General features: G+C 42.4%; 2 protein-coding genes and 1 pseudogene across 8 annotated transcripts in view; 2 read left to right on the top strand and 1 right to left on the bottom strand.

Moving 5' to 3' along the window:
* BOD1L1 (biorientation of chromosomes in cell division 1 like 1) overlaps positions 1-8,836 on the top strand; it is a 38,808-nt gene extending 29,972 nt beyond the window's left edge. Inside the window, exons 11-21 of one of the 2 annotated variants that reach the window (XM_069977418.1) lie at positions 248-294; positions 2,199-2,274; positions 2,397-2,488; positions 2,590-2,680; positions 2,768-2,808; positions 4,645-4,684; positions 5,601-5,641; positions 5,721-5,799; positions 6,194-6,350; positions 6,448-6,576; positions 7,331-8,836. In XM_069977418.1, coding sequence (XP_069833519.1) covers positions 248-294; positions 2,199-2,274; positions 2,397-2,488; positions 2,590-2,680; positions 2,768-2,808; positions 4,645-4,684; positions 5,601-5,641; positions 5,721-5,799; positions 6,194-6,350; positions 6,448-6,576; positions 7,331-7,451 — 914 coding nt within the window. In that variant the 3' untranslated portion in view covers positions 7,452-8,836. Of the gene's footprint in view, positions 1-247; positions 295-2,198; positions 2,275-2,393; positions 2,489-2,589; positions 2,681-2,767; positions 2,809-4,644; positions 4,685-5,600; positions 5,642-5,720; positions 5,800-6,193; positions 6,351-6,447; positions 6,577-7,330 lie in introns of both variants that reach the window. The other variant, XM_069977417.1, reaches the window with a different exon arrangement.
* Positions 8,837-15,221: 6,385 nt separating this feature from the next.
* LOC138796543 (retinoid-binding protein 7 pseudogene) lies at positions 15,222-17,828 on the top strand (annotated as a pseudogene).
* A 3,210-nt stretch (positions 17,829-21,038) lies between these two features.
* LOC138796773 (uncharacterized) overlaps positions 21,039-23,652 on the bottom strand; it is a 51,616-nt gene continuing 49,002 nt past the window's right edge. For all 6 annotated transcript variants that reach the window (XM_069976453.1, XM_069976451.1, XM_069976450.1 and 3 more), the window contains one exon: positions 21,039-21,117. In XM_069976453.1, the coding sequence (XP_069832554.1) occupies positions 21,095-21,117 (23 nt within the window). In that variant the 3' untranslated portion in view covers positions 21,039-21,094. The remainder of the gene's footprint in view (positions 21,118-23,652) is intronic.

Below are 23,652 nucleotides of genomic sequence, written 5' to 3'. Positions count from 1 at the left end.
CTAAACATAGAAATAATAATTAAAAAAAAAAAAAAAAAAACAGCCCTTCAGTAGAAGTAAGGAAGAGGGCTGGGGAGGGGGTTAGGTAAGTATACAGCTTTCTTATTTACAATGCAAACCCAGCAACCTAGTAAAATATACCCAATGTGCAGACAACCTCTTCAGCAGGGGATAAATGTCTCCAGATTAAATGCATTAATTGCTTGTTCTCTTTTTATTTTTAAATTTTTTTTTTTTATTCTTCCAGACTCTGTGATAGAGAGCGTGCAGTCCAATCAGGATACGAAATCTATTGTAAGTAACCTTTTCCATTTAGGGTTTTATTAATTCTTTAGTTTCATGTTTTTGAAGGGGTACTCCAGCAGGAAATAAAAAAACAAAAAAAAAACAGAGGTGTTCGGGCACAGTGAGAGGCAGGAGCAGGCGGCTATTTAAACTTGCCGCCGTGCTCCTGCTCCTCTTAGATGCGGGGGACATCCTGTAAAAAAGTGGGGATTCCCCTCATTATGATGGGATTCCCCACTTCTTTACAGGGTGTCCCCTGCAGCAAGTTTAAATAGCCGCCCGCTCCTTCCTTGCACTGACCTGCTCTCCACATGCACCCCGCCGGCCCGGATCACCTGCTGTACGTATTGCCAGCCTGCCGCACGCCCGTGCTGTTGCGCTGCCGCCCCGCTGACAAACTCCTTAGCCGCTTGCTCCCGCTGCTCCCCGCCGTCTCTGCAGACTCTCCTTCACCCTGCAGAGGCAGCAGGGAGCAGCCGGTATATATTCTCTTATATATTTTTATTTTTATTTTTTTTTTATACTTTATTCCCACCAAATAGATATGTAAATTAAATCTCAAGTCTTCCAATACTGCTGCATTTTCTGCATTAAGTGGTGTATTTTCAGTATGATCTCTGCTGCCACCTCTGTCTATGAGAGGAACTTTCCAGAGCAGTAGCAAACTCTGTTAGAAAACCTTTACTGCTTTGGACAGTTCCTGTCACGGACAGAGGTGACAGCAGAGAGCACTGTGTCAGTCTGAAAAGAATCCCCCACTGCCTGCAGGACATACAGCAGCCGATAAGTACTAGAGGTAACTTAAGTGTGGAGATAGTGTTGGGACCCATGTGAACCAGGAGACCGGCACGTGGTACATGGGGCAATATGGTTTGATCAAATTATATACCAACATCCTGGCGTTGGTTTTCAAATGTAGCCGAGTAGCATTAGTGTCAGCCGTAGGTGTGATGTATAACAGCTCTTTTCTCTCCATGTCGTAACTTACAAGTTTGTATAACTTTCTGGTACCAGTAAAATCTTTTTTTTGCCGGAGTACTCCCTTTTGAGTCCAGTACTTCTCCTACAGTTATGGATGTCGATCACCTAGCAGTAAAACCAGTTTTGTGCACACACATCTGACCAGTCAGGCCAATCGTTGTGTATGATTGAGCCAGTTCACCGGTTTCTTATCTGTTTTGATCTTGGTAAAATAAAACACATATTTTCCTTTTAAATTGCTTTGAAAAATCATTCAGATGCTGTTTATGCACAACAGTTATGGGCAGAATGTTGAATTAGAGTTCCATTTGGAGCTGCAGACTGTTGTATAGCTGTTTACCAAGACTCTGCCAGCAGGTTTATGCTGTTCTATTCAAGGGTAGCATAAAATAGTGACAGCGAAGCTGAACAGAATGATGTTTCCCTTACATTGTTCTGTGCATCTGATTCAGAGATATCCTTCTGAATCACCAGGACTCTGAGCCAGTCCTCTCCATTATGTTCATGGGCCTAGCAGCCCTGGATATTCATAAGCACCAGCTCCCTCTGCCCACTGGCCTCTTATTGACATTTATCTATTTATCCTATAAATAAGCAGACAGATCCCATTCTCCTGCATATTAGGAGAACAGCTGGACAGAATGATGTAAATAATATACAGATCTGTTCAGCTTTTCTGTCACTAATTCATGGTTCTCTCATTTAAAGGGGTAGTGTGGCGCTAAACATTTATTCACAAAATAACACCCATTACAAAGTTATACAACTTTGTAATTTGTGTTATGTAAGTTAATGGCCCCCTTTCCAGTGTCATTCTAATGTTGTTACCCATTTTTATCTGCTCCTACTGATATTTATCATCATTATAATACTTGACTACTGTTCTTGACGTTCCTTTAATTCACTGTTATTTTTATAATATTCCTGCTTAGGACCAAGTACCTAGTGATAAAGATGAATCTCTTCCAATAAAGATTGATGAACCTAAAAATATTACAAAACAAGAAGGTTAGTATAGACCTCCACTGTGGAGACTGCATAAAGATGTCCTGATGAGTTCTCTGCCTTGTCTGTAAATGCTGTATAAGATCAGAATAGGTGAAAGTCTGATTTGGTTCTTCTTGAAGCAGATAATGACCCCATTCAAAAAAGCAAGGAGAAAGATTTAAAGGAAGAGGGGAAAGCGGAAGAAACTCAACCTGATGTAAAAACTGCCAATGTGGTATGTCATGTGTCTTTTACCATTTAAATTGCATTTGTTTTTAGTTTTTATTTTAATTTAATGACATGAACTTTGGGGTTTATTTTTCTTTTCTACATTAGGAATCTGAGCCTAAACCTCAACCTGAAAAAAGAAAGAGGGGTAGACCGCCAAAGAGGCGTACTATTTTAGCTATGCAGGCAATGCAGGCTGGTAAGTATTCTCCGCCTTTGCTTTTATTCTGAAATGTTCTAATATTTTGTTCATTCCATAATCCTCATGTGTTCTATTCTGTCTCAGAGTTATTAAAGAAGTCTTTAGCAGAGCAGCAACCACTAGAGGTATGCATTGCAACTACACAATGTTATAGATTAGTAGATTCTGTTTGTGGCTCCTCTTATCTATAATATAATAACCATTCTGCAGTGAAAATTAAAGGACAACTCCAAAATATATTTTTTAATATGTTATTACTAATGAGCGAACCGGGTTCGGGTTCGAGTCCATCCGAACCCGAACGATCGGCATTTGATTAGCTGGGGCTGCTGAACTTGGATAAAACTCTAAGGTTGTCTGGAAAACATGGATACAACCAATCACTATATCCATGTTTTCCACATAGCCTTAGGGCTTTATCTAACTTCAGCAGCCACCGCTAATCAAATGCTGAACGATCGGGTCAGGATGGACTCGAGCATGCTCGAGGTTTGCTCATTTCTAGTTACTACTTAATTCCTCATGTACATTAATTATGGGAAATGCACCCTGGACGGGTTGTTTGCTGGCTGGTAGTTGGGGGATGCCGGCTGGGGGGGGGTCCACCATCATCTGAGCAGATCCCCAATCATCTGAGCAGATCCCCATCACGAAGACCTCCCCCAGCAGACATCCCCCATCTCCCAGCCTGGAGATGGGGGATGTCAACGGGGGGGGGGGGTCTTGGTGATGGGGATCTCCCTGGTACTACTCCCCCATCATCTGCTCATGAGCAGATGATGGGAGGAGTAGTGGTGTGTATCTGTCCCACTGCACCGAGCAGGGAGGGAGGGGGGGAGGTAGATGCACTGACACCTCTCTCCCTCCCTGCTTGGTGCCCTCCATTTGGGGAGCCAAGTGTCCTTGCTCCCCAAATTATTCCATAAACGTGTTGCATCAATAAAGCATTTCACCACATTACATTGCATACGGTTCAATACAGTGCCATAGACTTCTACATATAGTGCGCCCCTGCTGGACACTCCATAGGAATTACACCTGATTCGTGACGTCATGGTCTTTGAGAGAATTTGAAGCCTCCCTGTTCTACTAAATTTAAGGGAAATGGCACTATATGTGCATTTCCCATAATTAATGTACACCAGGAATTTGTCTAATTTATAAGTTGTAAGATATTAAAAAATACTTTTGGCCGAACTTCTTTTAAGTAGAAGTTTAACGGTTTAATTAAAAATTTCCTATAAATTCTTTTTTCTTCACAGACCTTTATGTCTCCAATTAGACTACAGGCAAACTCTGGCTGGGTTCACTCTTCTTTTTTTTTTTTTTTTTTTTTTTTTTAATGTATATTTTATACACTTAACGGGAGGGAATATACATTATAGGGTCGTAGAAATGCATGCTGCTGTATCTCATACAGCAAAAATTGTCAAAAGCACAATGTGAACCCAGTCACACTCTTCCATCTGTTTCTGACTGTTCCTTACATACATCTGATAACAAGAGACTGCACATAGCCGAAAACAGTGACTGCAGGATCTGACTACAGTGTTGTCTGTGGCCTTGGAGATGCATAGGTGTGCTTAGCAGTTGTAGAGAAAAAAATAATAGGAGACTTTCTAATCAAGATTGCTCGCGAAGTTGCTTTGTTTTTATATTAATATGAACAATAAGAAATATTTTCTGCAAGTTAGTTGCAGCATTTATTGGGGCGGGGGGTTCTCCTCTTGTAATGAGGTATGGCTAAATGTAATATAAAAAGGTATAGGGTGTAATGTGGTTTATTAATTAAAAAAAAAAACTAAAAACCACAGTTTTTTGTTTGTTTTTTAAACTCCATTCAAAACTATCTGCAATATTATAAACAAATTCAGAAAACTGTATGTGTGTGTGTGTGTGTGTGTGTGTGTAAACAATTTTAAAGTAATTTTGCCTTATATTATGGTTTCTTGTTTCCCCAGGAAAAACATGTGTCTGAGAATAATAGCAAAGGGGATAAAGGTAAATAACCTAGAGAAACGTATAAACCCCAAAGCCTTGTCTATACAGCATATTATGTCTTATAATTACTTTCCCTAAATCATAAACTCAGGTGCTGTGATACCCCTCTGTATGGCCTTCAACCTTTTATAGACAAACATAAAATGGAGCATACAAGTGAGGAGAGGCACTGTCATTTTTACTATGTATACCTAGAGATAACCAGTAGGAAGCGGGGGATTGTGATCCCGCTGTATAGAGCTCTAGTGACACCACATCTGGAATACTGTGTCCATTTCTGGAAACCTTCCCTACAAAAATGGTGGATTGTCTGAAGCATCAAACCTTAGTAGGAAAGACTTAAAGGGGGTATACAACACTACAAAAACATGGCCACTTTCTTCCAGAGACAGCACCACTCTAAAAGTGTGGTACTACACGTCCTGTACTGCTGTGTGTCTAGTATCTCCACACTTACAGTACAGTGTGATACTACATGTCCTGTACTACTGTGTGTCCAGTATCTCCTCTCTACAGTATAGTGTGATACTACATGTCCTGTACTGTGGTGTGTGCCTGGTATCTGCTCTCTACAGTACAGTGTGATACAACATGCCCTGTGCTGCTGTGTGTTTAGTATCTCGTCTACAGTATAGTGTGATACTACATGTCCTGTACTGCTGTGTGTGTCTGGTATCTCCTCTCTACAGCACAGTGTGATACTACATGTCCTGTACTACTCTTTACCTACACCAGGTTGAGTTGATCCTTTAGGCACCAGTTGAGGGGACTTCATTTTATTTTCAATCATGGCTTAAATCTGACTTGAATATTCCAGTCCCAACTAAATTGCACTGTGGTGCTGATAGAGCAGCTAAATTTCATTTTATTTTTATTTTTTTTATGCCTAAACATAACAAATATTCTCATTTTTTAGATGGCATTAAGAAAAATGAAACCGAACAGAAAAAATCTGTGGTAAGTCACATTCTGACACTGATGTTAAAAACGAAATGACAGTAATAGATGTTAAATCCAATGTCCTGTCATTTTTCAGGAGAGCAGTTCAGACCAGAATCCAGCACCTGTGTCCAGGAGAGGAAGGAAGAAACGTTCACTAAGTTCTTCTGAGACAGGTATAACAGTGCTACTTATTTACTGACTGGGAAAATAACAGGTTTCTGAAAATCTCCACAGGCAGCTGTGATCAGCTGGGATATTGTAGTTTTATACAGCGGCCACCATTAATCTGGCAGGGCAAACTGGAGCAGCAGCTATTGAAGCTTAGCAGCCTTCAGGCTTATAGATGGTAGTCCTGATGGAGGAATCCCATCTATGATGACTATATACCATATATATAATCAGTATATACTTAGTCACTTCCATATGGACTCTGAGGCTGTGCTTTGTGTTCCTTCCAATGTAGAACTACCTCTTCTGTTAAAAAGGGAATATTGCTGTCAGCAATGTTTACAACCCTCCCTTCATCTCCATATCATGTAATGTAATATATATTTCCATTATCACTAGAAATTTCAGAACCAGAAAAGAAGCGTAAGAAGTCTGAATGTATTGAGGACAATCCAGGTGAGGGTGCCCAGGAGGAGGAGGAGGATAGTGAAGATGAGGAAGAAGATGGTCATCGAGGAGCTACAACCCGAGCAGCCTCTCGTCTAGAAGCACAAAGGTATCAAAGTGAAGTTTCCTCAATGTGAAACGAGTAAAGATGACGTTTGTCTTTGTTGTTGAGCAAATTGTATATATTACATCTGTGTGCATTGCAGGAAAGCTCCACACAAGCCAACAACTCGAGCAGCATCCAAATTAAGTAGTCCGGAGAAATCTTCCTCATCAAAGAGACGAAGTAAAGGGGCATCCCCAGAATCAAAGGCTGGCAAAGCCACAAAGAGTCGGTGAGTGTCTGAAGAAAAATTAACACTAAGGGCCCTATTCCACAGTAACAGTTCAGTGAAATAGAGAAAACTATCAGCCGATGATCGTGTCATCGGCTGATCGTTCATTTAGGGCCAGACCTAAAATCATCGTTCCCCCACCGTGCATCGCTACGGTTGAATAGCGGTGCACGGCGGGCGACCAAAGATTTGACAAGGAGAAGCAGCATACATTACCTGTCCGGGCTTCTCCTCCGCACTGTCTTCATCCAAGGGTCCCGCGCTCTCTATCTTCTGAATGGCCGGTCAGCTGACTGAGCGCTCAGCCAATCACAGGCCGGGACCGCCGCAGCCTGTGATTGGCTGAGTGTTGCCTGTCAGCTGACCGACCATTCAGAAGATAGAGCGCGCAGGACCCTGGGATGAAGACAGCGCGGAGCCCTCGCTCAACAATCATCGGGCCGTGGAATAGGCCCAGTAAACGAGCGGCGATCTAGCAGATCGCCGCTCGTTTACATCGTTGATCGGGCCCACCTCGGCCCGTGGAATAGGACCCTAAGTTTATTTGCATTGAATGGGAAAAGTGTGTGCTGGGTTCTTGTGTGCCGATCTGTGCCCAGTGTCCTGAGACTTATTTGCATCCGAATTATGGAGCCATGTCCTAGCCTAGCCATGGGTGTAATGACCTGGACTACTATGTATCATTACTGTTGGGGTTTCTAGACCTACAGAATCTTTTTTTATAACTTTTTTTCTTTACTGCTGTATCCATCAGGTCTGAAAAACCACAGTCAAGTGGAACAAAGAGAAGGAGAGAAGTAAGTCCATCAACACCAAGTTCTCGAGGTCAACACACATCAGACGAAACAGCAGCAAAAAGGATAAAGCGCCAATAACTGTACAAAGTTCACATTTTTATAATATTGTATTCTAATTTAATACTCTGTAAAAAGTTAATTGTTGAAAAGGGGCTTAGAAATGTAAATGAACATACGATATTACCATCAACTTATGGGGTGCACCTTTTTACCTACTTTATTTAGTTGTATGTAGGCGCCTCATAGATATTTGGTTTTGCGGACTGTACAAAGTCCCTCCCTCAGTGTTCCTGCAATATACTGTATAAATATGTAACATATGGGTTGAAAGATTATAAATAGATCGTTTCTTTCTTAATTCACCTCTTTTGCCCGTCTAGCGATATTTTTTGGATCATCACCATACCTTTTTTAGTGTTAAAAAATTAACTATAATATATATGTATTGCAAACATCAGATGTTACATAGGTGTTTAAGTGACCCTATGGTTTTAAGAAGATCTCAAGCAGAAGTTTTTATTACATTGGTGGGGGTCCCTCAAAGGGTGGTTGTGGGTTAAGAAATAAGTGAAGAGCTGAGCTTAAAAACCAGGCATATCCTATAGAGAAGTGGCACTGTTTCTGGAAAAAAAGAGCTTCCCCCCCCCCCCCCCTCTTTCTCTTTCCCCGATTCCTGGTCAGCTTAAAGAGGTTGTCCAGTCTTACCTGTTTAACTTCCCGGCACTCACCTTCTGCTGCTAGTCATGGGGAGACAAGAGGGGATTGAGGGCATGTCACACACACAGCTTGCAACTTTCTCCCGCCCCCTCTCATCTTGGAAAATATACTTTCAAGACAAGCAGAGGTGGGATAGTGAGCATCTGCATTGACCATTTTGGATGCAAAATGGATCAGACCAACTAAGTGGATTCTTTCTTCCAGAAACAGTGCCATTCTTGTCCATAGGTTATGTTTGGTATTACGGTGCAGTCCCTATAAAATTATTGGAGCTCAGCTGCATTACTATAAACAACCCATGGAGTTAGGTAAGCCAGCACTGTTTCTATAATTTCATACAACCCTTTAAAGGGGCTTTGCATATGATTGTGTCCAACAGAGATCAGATCAAATTGATGGGATACGAGAGCTGGGAATCCATCATTGTCCACAATGAGCTGGCCTTGCAGCCATCTGTGCTCTGAAGTCAGTCAAGTTCAGAAAACATACAAGTGGCAAATCCTCAATTGAATTATTGGTGGTCCCAGCTACCGGACCCCACATTGTGATGTGTGTATGACCGCTTAGATGCTCTCCCCATTTGCTAATTTCTTGAAATAGTGTTGCTCAAAAATAGGCTCTATATTGTTTTGCAATGTTTAGGCAGAAAGACACCATTTTTTTTTTAGTAACTGCATTGTAAATATACAGTGTTTCTTGAAATATTCAAGATTTTTTTTTTTTTTTAGTGGCTAGATATTTTTGAACCTCTAAAGGAACCAATACAACCAAATCTGCTTTTGCTGAATGCCCAAACTATGAGTTGTTCTTCTTTTATTTACCTTGAATTTGTTAATATTACCTGTACAGTCTATGTTCTTTATCGCATGACGTCTGTAAATTTGTTGCTACCGGATGAGCAGAGTTTTCTCTGTTTCAGTATTTTAATCTTTAAAGGGTATCTTTGCGATGTAACATTGATGGTATTTTCCGCGTATATACCATCAAACGGTGGTGTCCAGCTGCTGGGATCACCAGTGATCACGAGAATGAAGGAATATGTTCGAGTGACATGGTCCCTGTGTACGTTTTAGCAGAGAAAACATTGGATTGGAGCTTTTTTGTCTGATATTTACAGATCAGTCCTAATAAAGTAAATGGTGCTGGGTAGCCTGACCAAGTTTTACTGTCTGTGCAATGTCCAGATAGCACAGCTTTTACAATCTGGAGATCATGGCATCCCAGTGGTTGGATCCATTCCATTATATCAGCATGATACATCTTGGAAAACCCCTTTAATGGGCAACTTGCCAAACATAGTGATTAGCATAGTTACATTTTTTTGTTGCCTTCTCAGTGTATTATTTATAACTTGTATGTTGGGCTTTTTTTTTTCTTTTTCTTTTTTTTGTACAGTTGATATTTTGTGAAAAACTTCCTAAGGATTTGTTTCATGTTCTTGTTTTTTTTACATAAATTATAAACTGGTTCCAAACTCAACTGTTGTGAAACAATTATTTATACTTTATCATAAATGGTATTGAACCTGTAACCTATATCCACCCAAAAGTCTGATAAATTGTGTGCAGACTTATGCAAGTTCAGCTGTTTCTGTATCAGACATTTGAGGTGAGAAGCTGTCTTACAGCTCCTACTTGTCAGCCATGTTCCCTTACATTATGCCAATTTACCCTAATGCCTATGACGGGACCCCTGGAGAGGATCTCCCACCACAGGGCCTCTCCTCAGTTGAATCTCTTTTCCTATGGAAATAAGGAGCCTGGGGAGTTGTCTCCCTGAAGATTTCAGTGTCCCTCTCCATACCTGGGCTGCAAGTCTCCTGGCTTCTAGTGGTTGGTGGTGCCCCCTGCATGTGTAAGTCTCCTCTAGCCTGGAGGCAGTTTCTTCCAGCACCTTCCTCTTCCCACTCATGCCCCACAAAATACCACTCTCTTTCTCTGGGGGGGAGATATTGACCAACATGTGGTCGAGGTGGGATTAGGGTAGGATCTAGGGAAAAATTAGTTGGGGCTTTTTTTGTATATTATCTTTAATATTAGTTTTGACGGATTATAAAAATTTATCGTCCCCAGTTCCAGTCATCTAAGGGTGAGTTGTAATCTCATTCTGGTTACCTTCTGATACTTTTCCTTGCAACTGCTTGCTGGTCATTTTATTCTGCCTTACTTTAAGTCCTGAGTACATGGCCATGTTTAGGTCTCAGGAAAGGTAAAACTTAGTTCTGCAGTTTAGGGACCCATCATTGTCATTACAATAAATACAATCTAATAAATCTATCTATAATATACATATTTTAGCCTTTTTTTTTGGGGGGGGGGGGTGATTTAGATCTCAGTAAGGCATGTTCAAGCACGTGTTTGGTTTTTTTTGTTTGGCCTACCTGGTTTTAGACGTGACATCCCAGGCCCGCTCAGCCTGTCAGCGGCTGTAGAGGGGTCCCACCTCTGCCCCGGACGTCATGTCTAAGATCAGGAAGCAGCTGGGGGACCTGCCTGATGTTGGCCTTTGCACTGGAGTTGTTGAGGTAAGGACATTATTGTTTATATCCACCACCTCCCCGTCTATAGTTTAAAAAAAAAAATTTACAAGTCCCAAGATATGACACACATATATATATATATATATATATATATATATATATATATATATATACGCAAAAAAGGGGTCCGTGGAGCCTCAGTTACGAGTCTCAAAACACAGGAATAGCCAGATATCCCTCTCTCCAGAGAAGGAAGCCCATTGCCAAGGGGTGCCTCCTAGTGGGGAGAGCACCAAACCACCCGGTGGTTTGGTGCTCTCCCCACTAGGAGGCACCCCTTGGCAATGGGCTTCCTTCTCTGGAGAGAGGGATATCTGGCTATTCCCGTGTTTTGAGACTCGTAACTGAGGCTCCACGGACCCCTTTTTTGCATATTTAAATTTTGTATGGGACAATCAATGGAGACTCGTAAATGAGTACTCCATTGGAATTTTTCGCTGTTCTCCCTGAGTTCAGTGATTGTTATATATATATATATATATATATATATATATATATATATATATATATATATATATATATATATATATTATATATATACACACACACACACACTTATTCAGACAAGAAAACTTACATATAGTTGTCTATCTCCCAACACCCCTTACAGCAGTATACTACTGTCTGAAGAAGGCTGTAACATAGAACCTACATAATGGTCAAGAAACACCATGCACAATATAAATAAAGTGCCTTCAATACGTTTAAGGGTACAGTCACACCTATTTCAAGCGAGTTTCAATGCAGATCCGCTGCGACACTTGGGACTAATACAGTCTAAACCCCTGAAGCAGGATCGTGGGCAGGTAAGCGGTGCCTAATTATTACCTGCCCCACAGCAGTTGCATAGTTAACCAAGACTGTTAATACATTCTGAAATCTGCTGTGAGAATGCAGGGCTATAGACTGTAAGGGTCTGTACACACTGAGGAATTCGGACAGATTCCGCCTGTGCCATAGACTTCATTCTATGCACAGCCAGATTCCGCCATTTGCCCGAAGAATGAAATCATTCTTTGGGTGGACGACATAAACCGCCTGTGCATAGAATGGAGTCTATGGCACAGGCGGAAATGTGACCGGGGGTGAGCTGTGGAATCCCGCGTGGGTGATCCGCGTAGATTCCTTAGTGTGCACATTTCCTAATAGTACCGACTAGGGCTGGGCGGTATACCGCAAAAATACCTGCAGTATCTGCGAATGCCCGCCCCCCTCAAGTCCCGTCCAAGCGCCCGCCCTCCGGGCCCGTGTGAGGCTCCTCACCTCACCCGTCCGACACCCCCCACCCCCACCGGTCCGGTCCCGTCTGCGGCTCCTCACCTCACTCGTCCGATGCCCCCCACTGGTCCCGTCTGAGCCCCCCCCCCCCCCCCCCCCCCCCCACCTCACCGGTCCCATCCAGTCCGAGGGCCCCCCACCTCTCCCGTCCGAGGCTCTCCCACCCACCCCACCCGGCCGGCAAACACTGCACATGTTTTCCTGTGTGTGCAGGGACGCCAGCATGTCAGAGCTGGAGGAGCAGCATTTAGGGGCGGCTGTCCTGTACTTCCCTAAGTAACAGTACAGGAGTGTAGCATAGGAGGAATAAATGGGCTGCAGCAGGCTGGATAAGTTTTATAGGAGACATTTACTGTGTGTGGCATCCTGCTGCAGCCCATTCATTCCTCCTATGTTACAGCCCTGTACTGTTACTGAGGGAACTACAGGTCCCAGCATGCACCTCCCTGTATAGCAATACAACCCCCCCCCTTATAGTCATACACCCCTGTCCGCCCCCCCGTATAGTCATACACCCTGTCTTTCCCCCCCGTATAGTCATACACCCCTGTCCGCCCCCCCGTATAGTCATACACAACTGCCCTTCCCCCCGTATAGTCATACACCCCTTTCTGCCCCCCCTGTATAGTCATACACCCCTATCCGCCCCCCCTGTATAGTCATACACCCCTATCCGCCCCCCCTGTATAGTCACACACCCCTGTCTGCCCCCCTGTATAGTCATACACCCCTGTCCGCCCCTACCTATATAGTCATACACCCCTATCCCCCCCGTATAGTCATACACCCCTGTCCGCCCCCTGTATAGTCATACACCCCTGTCCGCCCCCCCCTGTATAGTCATACACCCCTATCCCCCCCTGTATAGTCATACACCCCTATCCACCCCCCTGTATAGTCATACACCCCTATCCCCCCCGTATAGTCATGCTCAGTGAGTTTTTTTATTTTTTTGATATTGCCAGTTTTTCATAGCAAGTGGGTGTGGTTTGCAAAAAAGGGTGTGTCAAAATTATCGTTCAGTTATCGTTACCGCGGCTACATGTGCGATTAACCGCGATATTAATTTTGGCCCATATCGCCCAGCCCTAGTACCGAGCATCGCAGTAGATTTGCTGCGAAACTCGCACCATAAAATGTGCTGCAAACTTTCTAGGTGTGAACGCACATTAAAGCGACTCTGTACCCACAATCTGACCCCCCCCCAAACCCCTTGTACCTTTGGATAGCTGCTTTTAAGGCAAGATCTGTCCTGGGGTCCGTTCGGCAGGTGATGCAGTTATTGTCTGAAAAAACAACTTTTAAACTTGCAGCCCTGTGCCCAACGGGAGTATCTGTGCCCTAACTTTGCACCACCCCTCCGTTCCTCCTCCCCACCCTCTTCATCATTAGGAATGCCACTGGAACATTTACTGCTATCTGCACAGGTGTCTTAACGATCCAGCCCATGTGCCGGGCTGACACAGCTGATGAATAGGAGGCAATCTGCCTGGAGCATTCCTAATGATGAGGAGGGTGGGGAGGAGGGACGGAGAGGGTGTGCCAGCCTAATGCATACACAATGTAAGCCACGGAAAAAGGGCACGGGGCTGCCAGTTTAAAAGTAGTTTTTTAGGACAATAACTGTATCACCTGCCGAACGGACCCCAGGACAGATCTTGGATAAAAAGCAGCTATCCGAAGGTACAAGTGGTTTGGGGGGGACAGATTGTGGCTACAGAGTCACTTGAAAGCCAATTCAGCATACTCTTATTTAAGGTTTTTCAAGTACCCCACAAATAGTATATGTAAGAATATATACAGTGAAAGTCTATGGCCTGGTTTGCACAGTTTTTTGTATTCATTTGTTTCCTGACTAGGTAGTCCCTAATGTAAGTGAAGGTTTGTTTTTTTTTCTTTTCATTTCAAAGGTGTCCATAAGGAGTTTTACCAGGATTTTTACATTGATGCTTCAATGCCTGATCGGCAGGAAGCCAACACTTGGCAGCGTTTTTTTGGAGGCTAAAAAAAGCCAAAAAAAAAAAAAAAAGCTGTGTATTGGTGGCACCTTCAAGTGAATGTTGGTGGTCGTGTTGTTACCAGAAACTGCACCATTCTGGTCTATGGCATGTGTTTGGTATTGCAGTGGAGATGAGTAATGTAATACCAAACACAACACAGGGTCAAGAGTAAAACTGTTTATAGGAGGGAAAAACAGGCCTTAGGTTTTACTCTCATAACAATGGATTAATAACTTGAAATGACTGAAGTCACACACGCCACTGAAAAGCTGGAGAAATTTTCTGTTTTTCTGTAGGTGTTTGCCTCATAACTAGAGATGAGCAAACCTGGAGCATGCTTGAGTCGATCCGAACCCGAACTTTCGGCATTTGATTAGCGGTGGTTGAACTTGGATAAAGCTCTAAGGCTATGTGGAAAACATGGATATTGTCATTGGCTGTATCCATGTTTTCCAGATTTATCCAAGTTCAGCAGCCACCACTAATGAAATGCCGAACATTCGGGTTCGGATCGACTCGAACCCGAACCCGGTTCGCTCATCTCTAATCATAATGCATCCTCTAATGTGATCTGCAGGAACAATCTCACTGATCACAAAGAAGGAAGATGCGGCCAGCATTCTACGTCATCTACTAAAATGTGCAACTGCCTCTCTTTTGTTCTAGAGGACATCGAATTGGTGAAAATGCAAATGCTATTTTTTTATTTTTTATTTTTTTTTGGCATCTAGTAAGGTGACTGACTTTAGGGAGGAGCTGTGAAGAAATAAAAAAAATTTATCAGTAAGAATTAAGGACAAATAAAATTAGGTTTAGAAAAGTTCACGGTACGTAACTTTTTAAAGTGACACTGTCACCCCCTTTTTGCATTCTGACTTCTCTACACAGGTGTAAAGGGTAAATTTTGCAGTATTCATACCTGATTTATATCATACATCATGGTGCTTGTTCCAGTAAAATATGATCTTTTATCATCTGTGGATTGTGCTATCTGGACAAGGCTTCATGGCCGCAGTGCCACTTAACCCTGCCCACAAAGCCACCATAGGCCCGCCCCATCCGTGATGTCATCTGCGCATAACCCTTTCAGCGGGCATTGGTATGGCTGACTTAGAGGGGGTGGGGCCTAGACCTTTAGGCCTGCCCGTTCCAATGGTCGTTGAGGGGTCAGAGCCCAGCCGTCGATTACATCGCAGAGGGGCGGGGCCTGTGGCGGTGTGGATGGGGCTAAGTGGTGCTGCATCGTGAAGCCCCGCTCAGGTAGCATACTCCGCAGATGATAAAAGATCACTTTTAACTGAAACAAGCCCCATGATGTATGATATAACAGAAGGTATGAAAATTTACCCTTTACACCTGTGTAGAGAAGTCATAATGCAAAAAAAAAAAGGGGGTGACAGTGTCACTTTAAGGATGCAGTCAATTTTGGCCTTCAAGACAAAGCCCAATAATTCAATGGTCCTTTATATTGGTGGAAAATTCTGGTCTATGCATTCAGTGACTTATTTATGAAAAAACACAAAAATGTAGTGAAAACTTGCAAAAACTTGCATTTTTTGGAAATCGAAATTGTCTGCATCTAAGGATAGTAATAAAGAAGCTCCTGGGTTGTTTATGAATACAGCCGTGGGTATGGCATGGGACCTGCAGCTCTACTCATTCCTATGAAGCTGCCAGAAACAGCTGAAGGGTGTACTTGGCTCTCTCCAACGGCTCCATAGGAATGAAAAAAGTAGCAGGTCATGTTCCGTACCCGTAGATGTTTTCATAAATAACCCGGGGGCCTGATCAGCGGGGGGGGGGGGGGGGGGGGGGGGGGGGGGGGGGGGGGGGGGGGGGGGGGGGGGGGGGGCGGGTGGAGGTCAGACCCCCTCACAGTCACTTGTCCCCTATACTGTTGATAGAGGACAAGTTAGTTTTGCCTGGACAACCACTTTAAACATTTTAACTTTTTTAGGACATTAGAGGGCTTAGATGTTTAGCAGCAAATTTTCAGAAAGTTTTCATTTTATTTTTTAATGTAATAATTAATTTCTAAAATGAATTTAAAGGGGTTATCCAGCTTTAAAAAAAAAAACACGGTCCCTTTCTTCCAGTGGCAACACATCTCCGAGTTCAGGTGTGGTTCGCAATTAACCTCCATTCACTTGAATGGAACTGATTTGTCTCTGGAAGAAAGTGGCCATGTTTGGAGGAGAAGTTTAGGAGGAAGGTTATGGAAAAATCAAACGCTCATCAGCATCATATGTATCTGCTGCATCAGAAGGATAATCAAGCCGACAAAATAGAGGAAGCTTTATTTTCCAGACAACGCGTTTTGAGGGGTCTCAATCATCTTATCTAGTGGGATAGGGAGCTTTTGGTTCCCACAGATATTTCTTAAAATCCATTACAGTTGAGATGTAAAAATGAGCACCCCAAAATTTGTTATATTGGGTCAGTGGGAGGAAACCCCCGCCCTTCTATGATCCGGCTCCATTGATTGTAAGTGGGTCGGCCCGCCTCCAGTGCTTCAGCCCCGGCCCAGTACCCGGCGGCGTACACTGAAAACGGGCTGCGGTTCAAAAAACGGACCGTGGCATTGGCTTCCCTGCGCCGGTGCTGTTCTATACATGGGTCATATTAAAGTGAATGTACCTGAGAGCCCTGTAAATTTCAAATTTTTCTACTATGTGAAGATTTGGCCATTAACCTGTACTAGAAGTGAGCACCCTATATGGCATACCACATGCAATACTCTGAACAACAATTAGTTGGACTGTGATAAAAATGCCTATTGCTTAGTCTATATATGAAAAAATTTATTAAAGCAATGTATTAGCAAACATTTCTGGAGTACCCCTTTAATTGTAAGTAACTGTAAATTGCCAGAGTAGATTAAAATAGCATATAAAACATTTGCTTACCAGATAGAGCGGACTTTGAAAACATTGCAGCAAGATTGTTATAATCAATGAGCTGTAAGGTATATATTAGGGGGGGTCGGTAATTCCTATGTCTTTCTGGATCTTTACTTAACCAGATCTGCAGCATCTGGTATTTCTTCTCTGCTCTATGATTAGGATAGAGTCTTTCACAGGCCTCTATGTCTCGACCAGTGAGGGAGAGACATTGCATCAGGTGAATCCAGTGTTCAACTCTTATTTCTCTAATCAAATTATAGAACTAAAAAACAATTGGATTAAAGGGAATCTGTCAGCTGGAATTTATGTTCCAAACTGATGACGCTGTTAGATCAAGGAGACATATGTTCCCTTTCACATATCCAGCTGTGCTTCCAGGATGTGGGAAACTGTTTTTATTCTGTGGTGAGTCAAAGAGGCTTTCCCAAGGTCCTGAGTATACATGAAAGGTACAACCAATCAGATTCCACCTTTCATTTTTCAAAGACTAATAAAAGGTGGAATCTACTTTACACCAGTTTGATAAATCTCCCCCCATGTGTCTCACTGATCAGACAATTATCTAACATTGTCAGCAGTTGATCTCCTCAGGTCTAGCAGCTCTCCTCCTATTGAGGGTCATCTATAGCGTTGCTATCATAGTTCCTTCAGACTTCAGCGGTACCTGGAATATGGTCCGCAATGAATACTTTGACTGCTACATGCAGACCCTGGGTATTGACATAGTCTTTAAAAAGATAGAGCAAGATGGAGACTTGTTCATAATCCAGACCCCGAGCAGCCTGCGCAAATTTCAGGTCCAGGTGACATTGGGGCAGGAGTTTGAGGAAGACACAAAGGGCCTGGATAACCGAGAATTCAAGAGTCTAGTTACCTTGGACAAAGGGCGCCTCATCTGTGTTAAGAAAGGAAAGTAGAAAAACCGATGGTGGACACACTGGATGAATGGTGATGACCTACACTTTGTGAATATCAGGTGTGTAAGCAAGTGTACAGACAGGTGCGAGGGACCAGTTAAGGACCTACTGTAATCCTGGACATCCCTTTTTGTGTGGTGCAGTATGGTGATCCATATGGTGCCAATATACTGTAGGACAGAAAATTACTATACATACAACATTTGACAAAAAAAAAGTCCTCTATATATATTCAAAGGCAATAAAAATGGATGTCACACCTACAGACCCCAAAGTTGTGTGATGAAGGAGCTAAAATCAATAAAAGCAAAGAATTAAATGAGTGAATGGGAGAACAAATGTACATTTTATAACAGCGCTTCTCAAACTTTTTGTACTGGAGTCTGACCCAACAGAGCAAAGTAATGCTTGGGCCTCACCAGACTGACCAAGAGGATTCCTGGGCCTCACCAGACTGACCAAGAGGATTCCTGGGCCTCACCAGACTGACCAAGAGGATTCCTGGGCCTCACCAGACTCACCAAGAGGATTCCTGGGCCTCACCAGACTCACCAAGAGGATTCCTGGGCCTCACCAGACTCACCAAGAGGATTCCTGGGCCTCACCAGACTCACCAAGAGGATGCTGGGCCTCACCATCTGTGGTGTACGTTCATGTAAAAATAAAAACTATTGCCCTGTCTACCCTTCATTTGTCTTCTAATCTCTGTATAACATTAAAATAGGTACAAAAAGAGTCAATAATAATCCTAAAAAACAGAGATTGTTGCAGTCAGGGAAAGGCCTGTACACTTTTATAAAACTACCTCCCCAGCTGCGCCTCACCAGGAACTAGGGAGCGCCTCACAGTTTGAGAACAGCAGATTACTGCTCCATGTAATAGGGCCTTAATAATAGTCTTTAGTGCCCCCACTCAGTAATATGCTCCCTTAGTGCCTCATAATTGATACCACTTAGTGTCCCCATTCAGGAATGGTGCCCCCATTATTTAAATTCTTAGTATTTTTGCCATCACTCAGTACTGGTACTTCTTAATGACCATTACTGCCTTCCAATCAGTATTGATCCACATAACAATTCCAATTTAGTAATAGTTTAATCCTCCTACTTGATGCTTACTTAAAGGGGAACCCCAGATAAGGAAAACTTGTTTTCTATTAAATGGACATTAAAAGTTATATAGATGTATCTATACAATGTATTACCATATCTGTGCAGTCCTGCCACACTGGTAGCTGTTTGAAATCCAGGAAGTGAAGAAAAATGGCCTCGGTACCAATTCACATTGTATCCTGCTCCCGCTGCTATCCCCCCTTAGGGAGACAAATATTCCATGCCTCTGTCTAACATTGTGTGTGTTTGCTAGGCACAGGCTGATGATGCAGACAGGTGGCAGGGCGTGATGTCACAGGAGGCTTGGCTGGATCCCCCAATCCCCTGAGTGATCCACCATCTCTGACCGGCCAGAAGCAGGTTCTGCAACTTCGCTGATTGTGCAAAACTCTGCAGTGAAATTAGGGCTGTGTTCACACATGTTGGAGTATCATTGCATTACTGCAGCGTATTCACAAAAATGATGCAGTAACACAATTAAATGATGCTAAACGGCAGAGAGGATCAGAGCAGGCACTGCCAATCCCACCTGGAGAAAAAACAAGACATAAATAGTATATCCCCTGTACGATAATATCCGATAAAGTCCTTATTGTGGGGCTCAACTTCAAAGATAAAAGATGCTTGATCATAATATATACTTGGAGATGAAAAGAAAAATAAATAAATAATAAATTTAAAAAGTTCTTTTCCTTATTCCTATATCAGCGGTACAGGTAGAGAATACAGCGTGCTGTGTGGGTGGGACTACAATGAAATGATCAGGTACTGCAAATAATGTGTGACTACAGCCTAGAAGTTCTGCAACAGAATTGGGCAGGGTGGGGGACTGTGGTGAACAGCTACGGGAAAGCATTGCATTCTGGAACCTGCAGTACTGTGTACAACTGCTCAACCAGGAAGTACAGAAACACATAACAGAACAAAAAAAAAAAAAAACTAATGGATTTTTGGTAGTTTCAAAACTGGGATAGGTACGAAATGCTATTTTCTTCTGAAGAAGTTTATTTTTTCCCCCTCTACCTGGAGTTCCCCTTTAATTTCCTCAGCTAAGTGTCCCCCACTTAGTAATGATGGCCCCCTTGTTGAATATACCCATGTGATGCCCCACTTAGTGCCTCCCACTTTGTAATGATTTGAGAATTTGAGAATTGATGTCACTCCTTCTCATGCCACATGGAAAATTTAAAAAAAAAAGAAAAGCTAATACTTATGCATGCCCTTTCCACAATGTCACTCAAACATGGACCGCCCCTAATATAACAAAAAATGTATACACATGCAAAATTTTCCTGTAAAAGTTTTAGATGTAACAGAACTAACCATAGAAAATTTGTAGAAGGATTAAAAGTAAGTAGACTGTGTCATGAATGCTCTATGTAATGATACAGAATACAAGAATGGACTGGAAATACCGGTTACCTGTATATGTTTCCTTGTAGTCTAAACTCTAGAAATCATGTTTATAGTCTTCGGTGTGGGGTTTGCCATGATTGGGCTTGTTATTGAAAGTTTTTAATATAGAAAATATAATTTTTACAACATTTTCAAGATTTCAGTGAGGGTCAGCCATTTGGCATATCTAGAGCACCATTGATTTTAATAAGCCTGACAGTGGCAAAGGCAATGTCTGCATCAAAGTGTGCACTGTTATAATGGGAATGTTTCTGTGACTCGTGTCTTTCGGCAGGGAAAGAGTTAACTAGTAGAGGCAGTGACCACAGGCTCCCGTGCTGGATACAGCCCCGTATTTTCATGGTTATTCCTTCATCATTGCTGCAATTGTTTGTTTTGGTTTTTTTTTTTTACTTGCTATAGGCTAATTTCCATTGACTTCGATGAATGTTACTGATGATTCCATATTTTGTATTCTACATATAACATGATTGTTACTGGGCTCTGCAAACACGGTGAGCTGGCTTGTGTCCCTCCTTTCTGAAATATAGTTCTACATTTTATTTTCATGCTGTAATTTATAGAGCTAGGTGTAGCTATCAATACTGTAAAATGGCCATAAGGACCCAGTTCTTTTTCTCTTCAGATTGATCTGTATATCTTTCTATCTATCTGCACAATACAAGTAAATCAAGTACATAGACTCACAAAAGGCTATGCAACAATAAACTGCAGCAACATTCACCAGGTCACCGGTAGCTGCAGAACTACGAGGAAATAAAAAAATCAGGCAGAGTTTATTCTCCATGTTTATTGCAGTATTTTAGCCCTTTTAGCAAAATATGTATCTGTCCTTCTATCTATGTTCTATCTTTTTTTATCCCTGAAAAGTGAACAGACTTAGAGTTAATGATTTGCTTTTGTTATAATCTTGAAAATTTTTAATAGAGGAAACATAATGAAAATATAGTAAATAATAACAAATAGTAGCAGCAGCCTAACATAACATATCTTTACACTTATATCTAAAATTCCAAAATCTCCAACTTAGGGGTTGTCCATTTGGCATATCTTTATCACCATTCATTTGATGTGCTCTGTCCGGGTCCTTCTAAGGACACTTTACCAACTTTCTAGATAGACATGTCAAGGAACAAAGGATCTTCAAGAGGACAATGAAAGTGCCAGATGTAATATCAGACTCCACCAAAGCAATACTTTGGGCTGAGGGACACCTCAGACATCATTAAAGTGACACTCACTCCCTTTTTGCATTCTGATAAATTTAGCAGTTTTCAAACCTTACTTTATATCATACATCATGGTGCTTGTTTAAGTAAAAAGTGATCTTTTATCAACTGCAGGTTGTGCTAAGTGGGCATGGCCTAATGGCACAGTTGGCACCGCCCCTCTGTGACATCATCGGCACATAGGCCCCGCCCCCTCGACACCCATTGGTATGGGCCGACTTAGAGGGGGTGGTGCCTAGACTTTTAGGCCAGTCTGTTCCAGTGGTCGGTGGAGGGATGCGGCCTATGTGCCTATGACGCCATGGATGGGCGGGACCAACGGTGATGCTGTGGGTGGGGCTAAGTGGCGCTGTTCCCGTGAAGCCCCACCCAGGTAGCACAATCCGCAGATGATAAAAGATCACTTTTTACTTGAGCAAGCACCATGACATATGATATAAAATAAGGTATGAAAACTGCGAAATTTACCTTTTACACCTGTGTAGAGATGTCAGAATGCACAAAGGGGGTGACAGTGTCATTTTAAAATGGTGGGAAATGCCAACCAATGCCAAATCATTTTGAATTACGGAGTACATATCCAATTGGTGTTGTGGAGCCTATTTGGTAACATAGAAAGTCAAAAGGGTTTGGTAAAAGCTCAGATAATTTCCGGTTCAGACTAGATTAAAATGAGTAAAGATATATGCAGAGAACAAAAATATACAACTTTGCATATATAACCAGGAGGGCATAAAGTCATCTACACTCTTGTGAGAACTATTCTCCATAACTTCTTTCACCAAGAGAAATCTTGTAGCCCTAATTGCCAATTCATATCAAAAGTTACACAAGGGAGTGTAGCTAGAACCAAGAGATCGTTGCACTTTGTATATTCCCACAACAATGCCAGAGTGAAAAGGATTTTGCTCATTGTACAAATTTTGCTCTTAAAGGGCTGGCACCAAAGTCACTCATAGGGCTCTATTCCACCGGACGATTATCGTTCAGATTATCGTTAAATCGTTCGAATCTAAACGATAATCGTTCGGTTGAAATGCAGTTAACGATTAACGAACGAACAAGAAATCGTTGATCGCTTTATAAGACCTGGACCTATTTTTATCGTTGCTCGTTCGCAAAACGTTCGCATTGAATAAGATGTCGTTTGCAGTAGATACGAACGCAATAGCGAAGACAAAAGGTCGCAAATACGATTATTGTTCCATGGAAATGAGTGAAGTTTTCAGGTCCTTCGCAATAGCAGTTGTTTGAGATCGTTAATCGTTAACGATTATGTGAACGATAATCGTCCGGTGGAATAGGGCCCTTAACCTCTTGCCTCTGCCGCTATTTTGGCCTTAATGACCAGGCTATTTTCCATTTTTGCGGTTTCTTTTTTTTCCTCCTTGCATTTAGAGAGTTTTTATTTTTCCACCTACAGGGCTGGTTGGGGCATCATTTTTTGCAACACGATTTCTAGTTTTTATAAGAATCATCTTTGTGTACATAGGAGACTTTGATCTTTTTGCTTTTTTTCTTTTACGCTGATCACCATATAGGAAAGCAGTACAAAAATGCATATCATCATGGCAGGAAAAACGTGGTTCACCATAAACAATGTTTTTCCTGACATGAGGATATGCATTTTTTGTTCGGTTACTTCGCATGTCTTGTTGAAAAAAATTAACCCCATTGAAATCAGCGGTGTTGAAACCCAACAAGATAGTCTGGCCCCCAGGGGTTTAGTGGAGTTGCATCACAAGAGACAAAAGCAGGCACCATTGCATGCTTTCCGCCAGCAACCTGACTTCTTTAGGAGTGTCACTCCCCAGGAAGCCAGGTGACCGGCATAAAACGTGGTGTGCTCTTTCTCCACTGACCCCTTATCCTTTTACCACCTGTGGCATGACTTAAACATATTGGGGGAGATTTATGAAAGGGTGTAAATATACAACTGGTGTAAACTGCCCACCACAGCAACAAATCACAGCTCCTCTTATATTTTACCAGAGCTGAAAGCTGAGCTGTGATTGGTTGCTGTGGGCAGTTTAACCAGATGTATATTAACTACCTTTCATAAATCTCCCCCATTGTGTGTTTGACTTTCCTTTTTATTATTTATCTGTACTATTGCAGGTCCCTATCGCATACCATGTGTGTGTGTGTGGGGGGGGGGGGGGGGGTAT

The sequence above is a fragment of the Dendropsophus ebraccatus genome, chromosome 7 (genome assembly GCF_027789765.1).
Source record: "Dendropsophus ebraccatus isolate aDenEbr1 chromosome 7, aDenEbr1.pat, whole genome shotgun sequence".
NCBI classification, from domain to species: domain Eukaryota; kingdom Metazoa; phylum Chordata; class Amphibia; order Anura; family Hylidae; genus Dendropsophus; species Dendropsophus ebraccatus.
The sequence above is the reverse complement of the archived record's forward strand: the minus strand, read 5'-3'. Positions and strand labels throughout refer to the sequence as shown.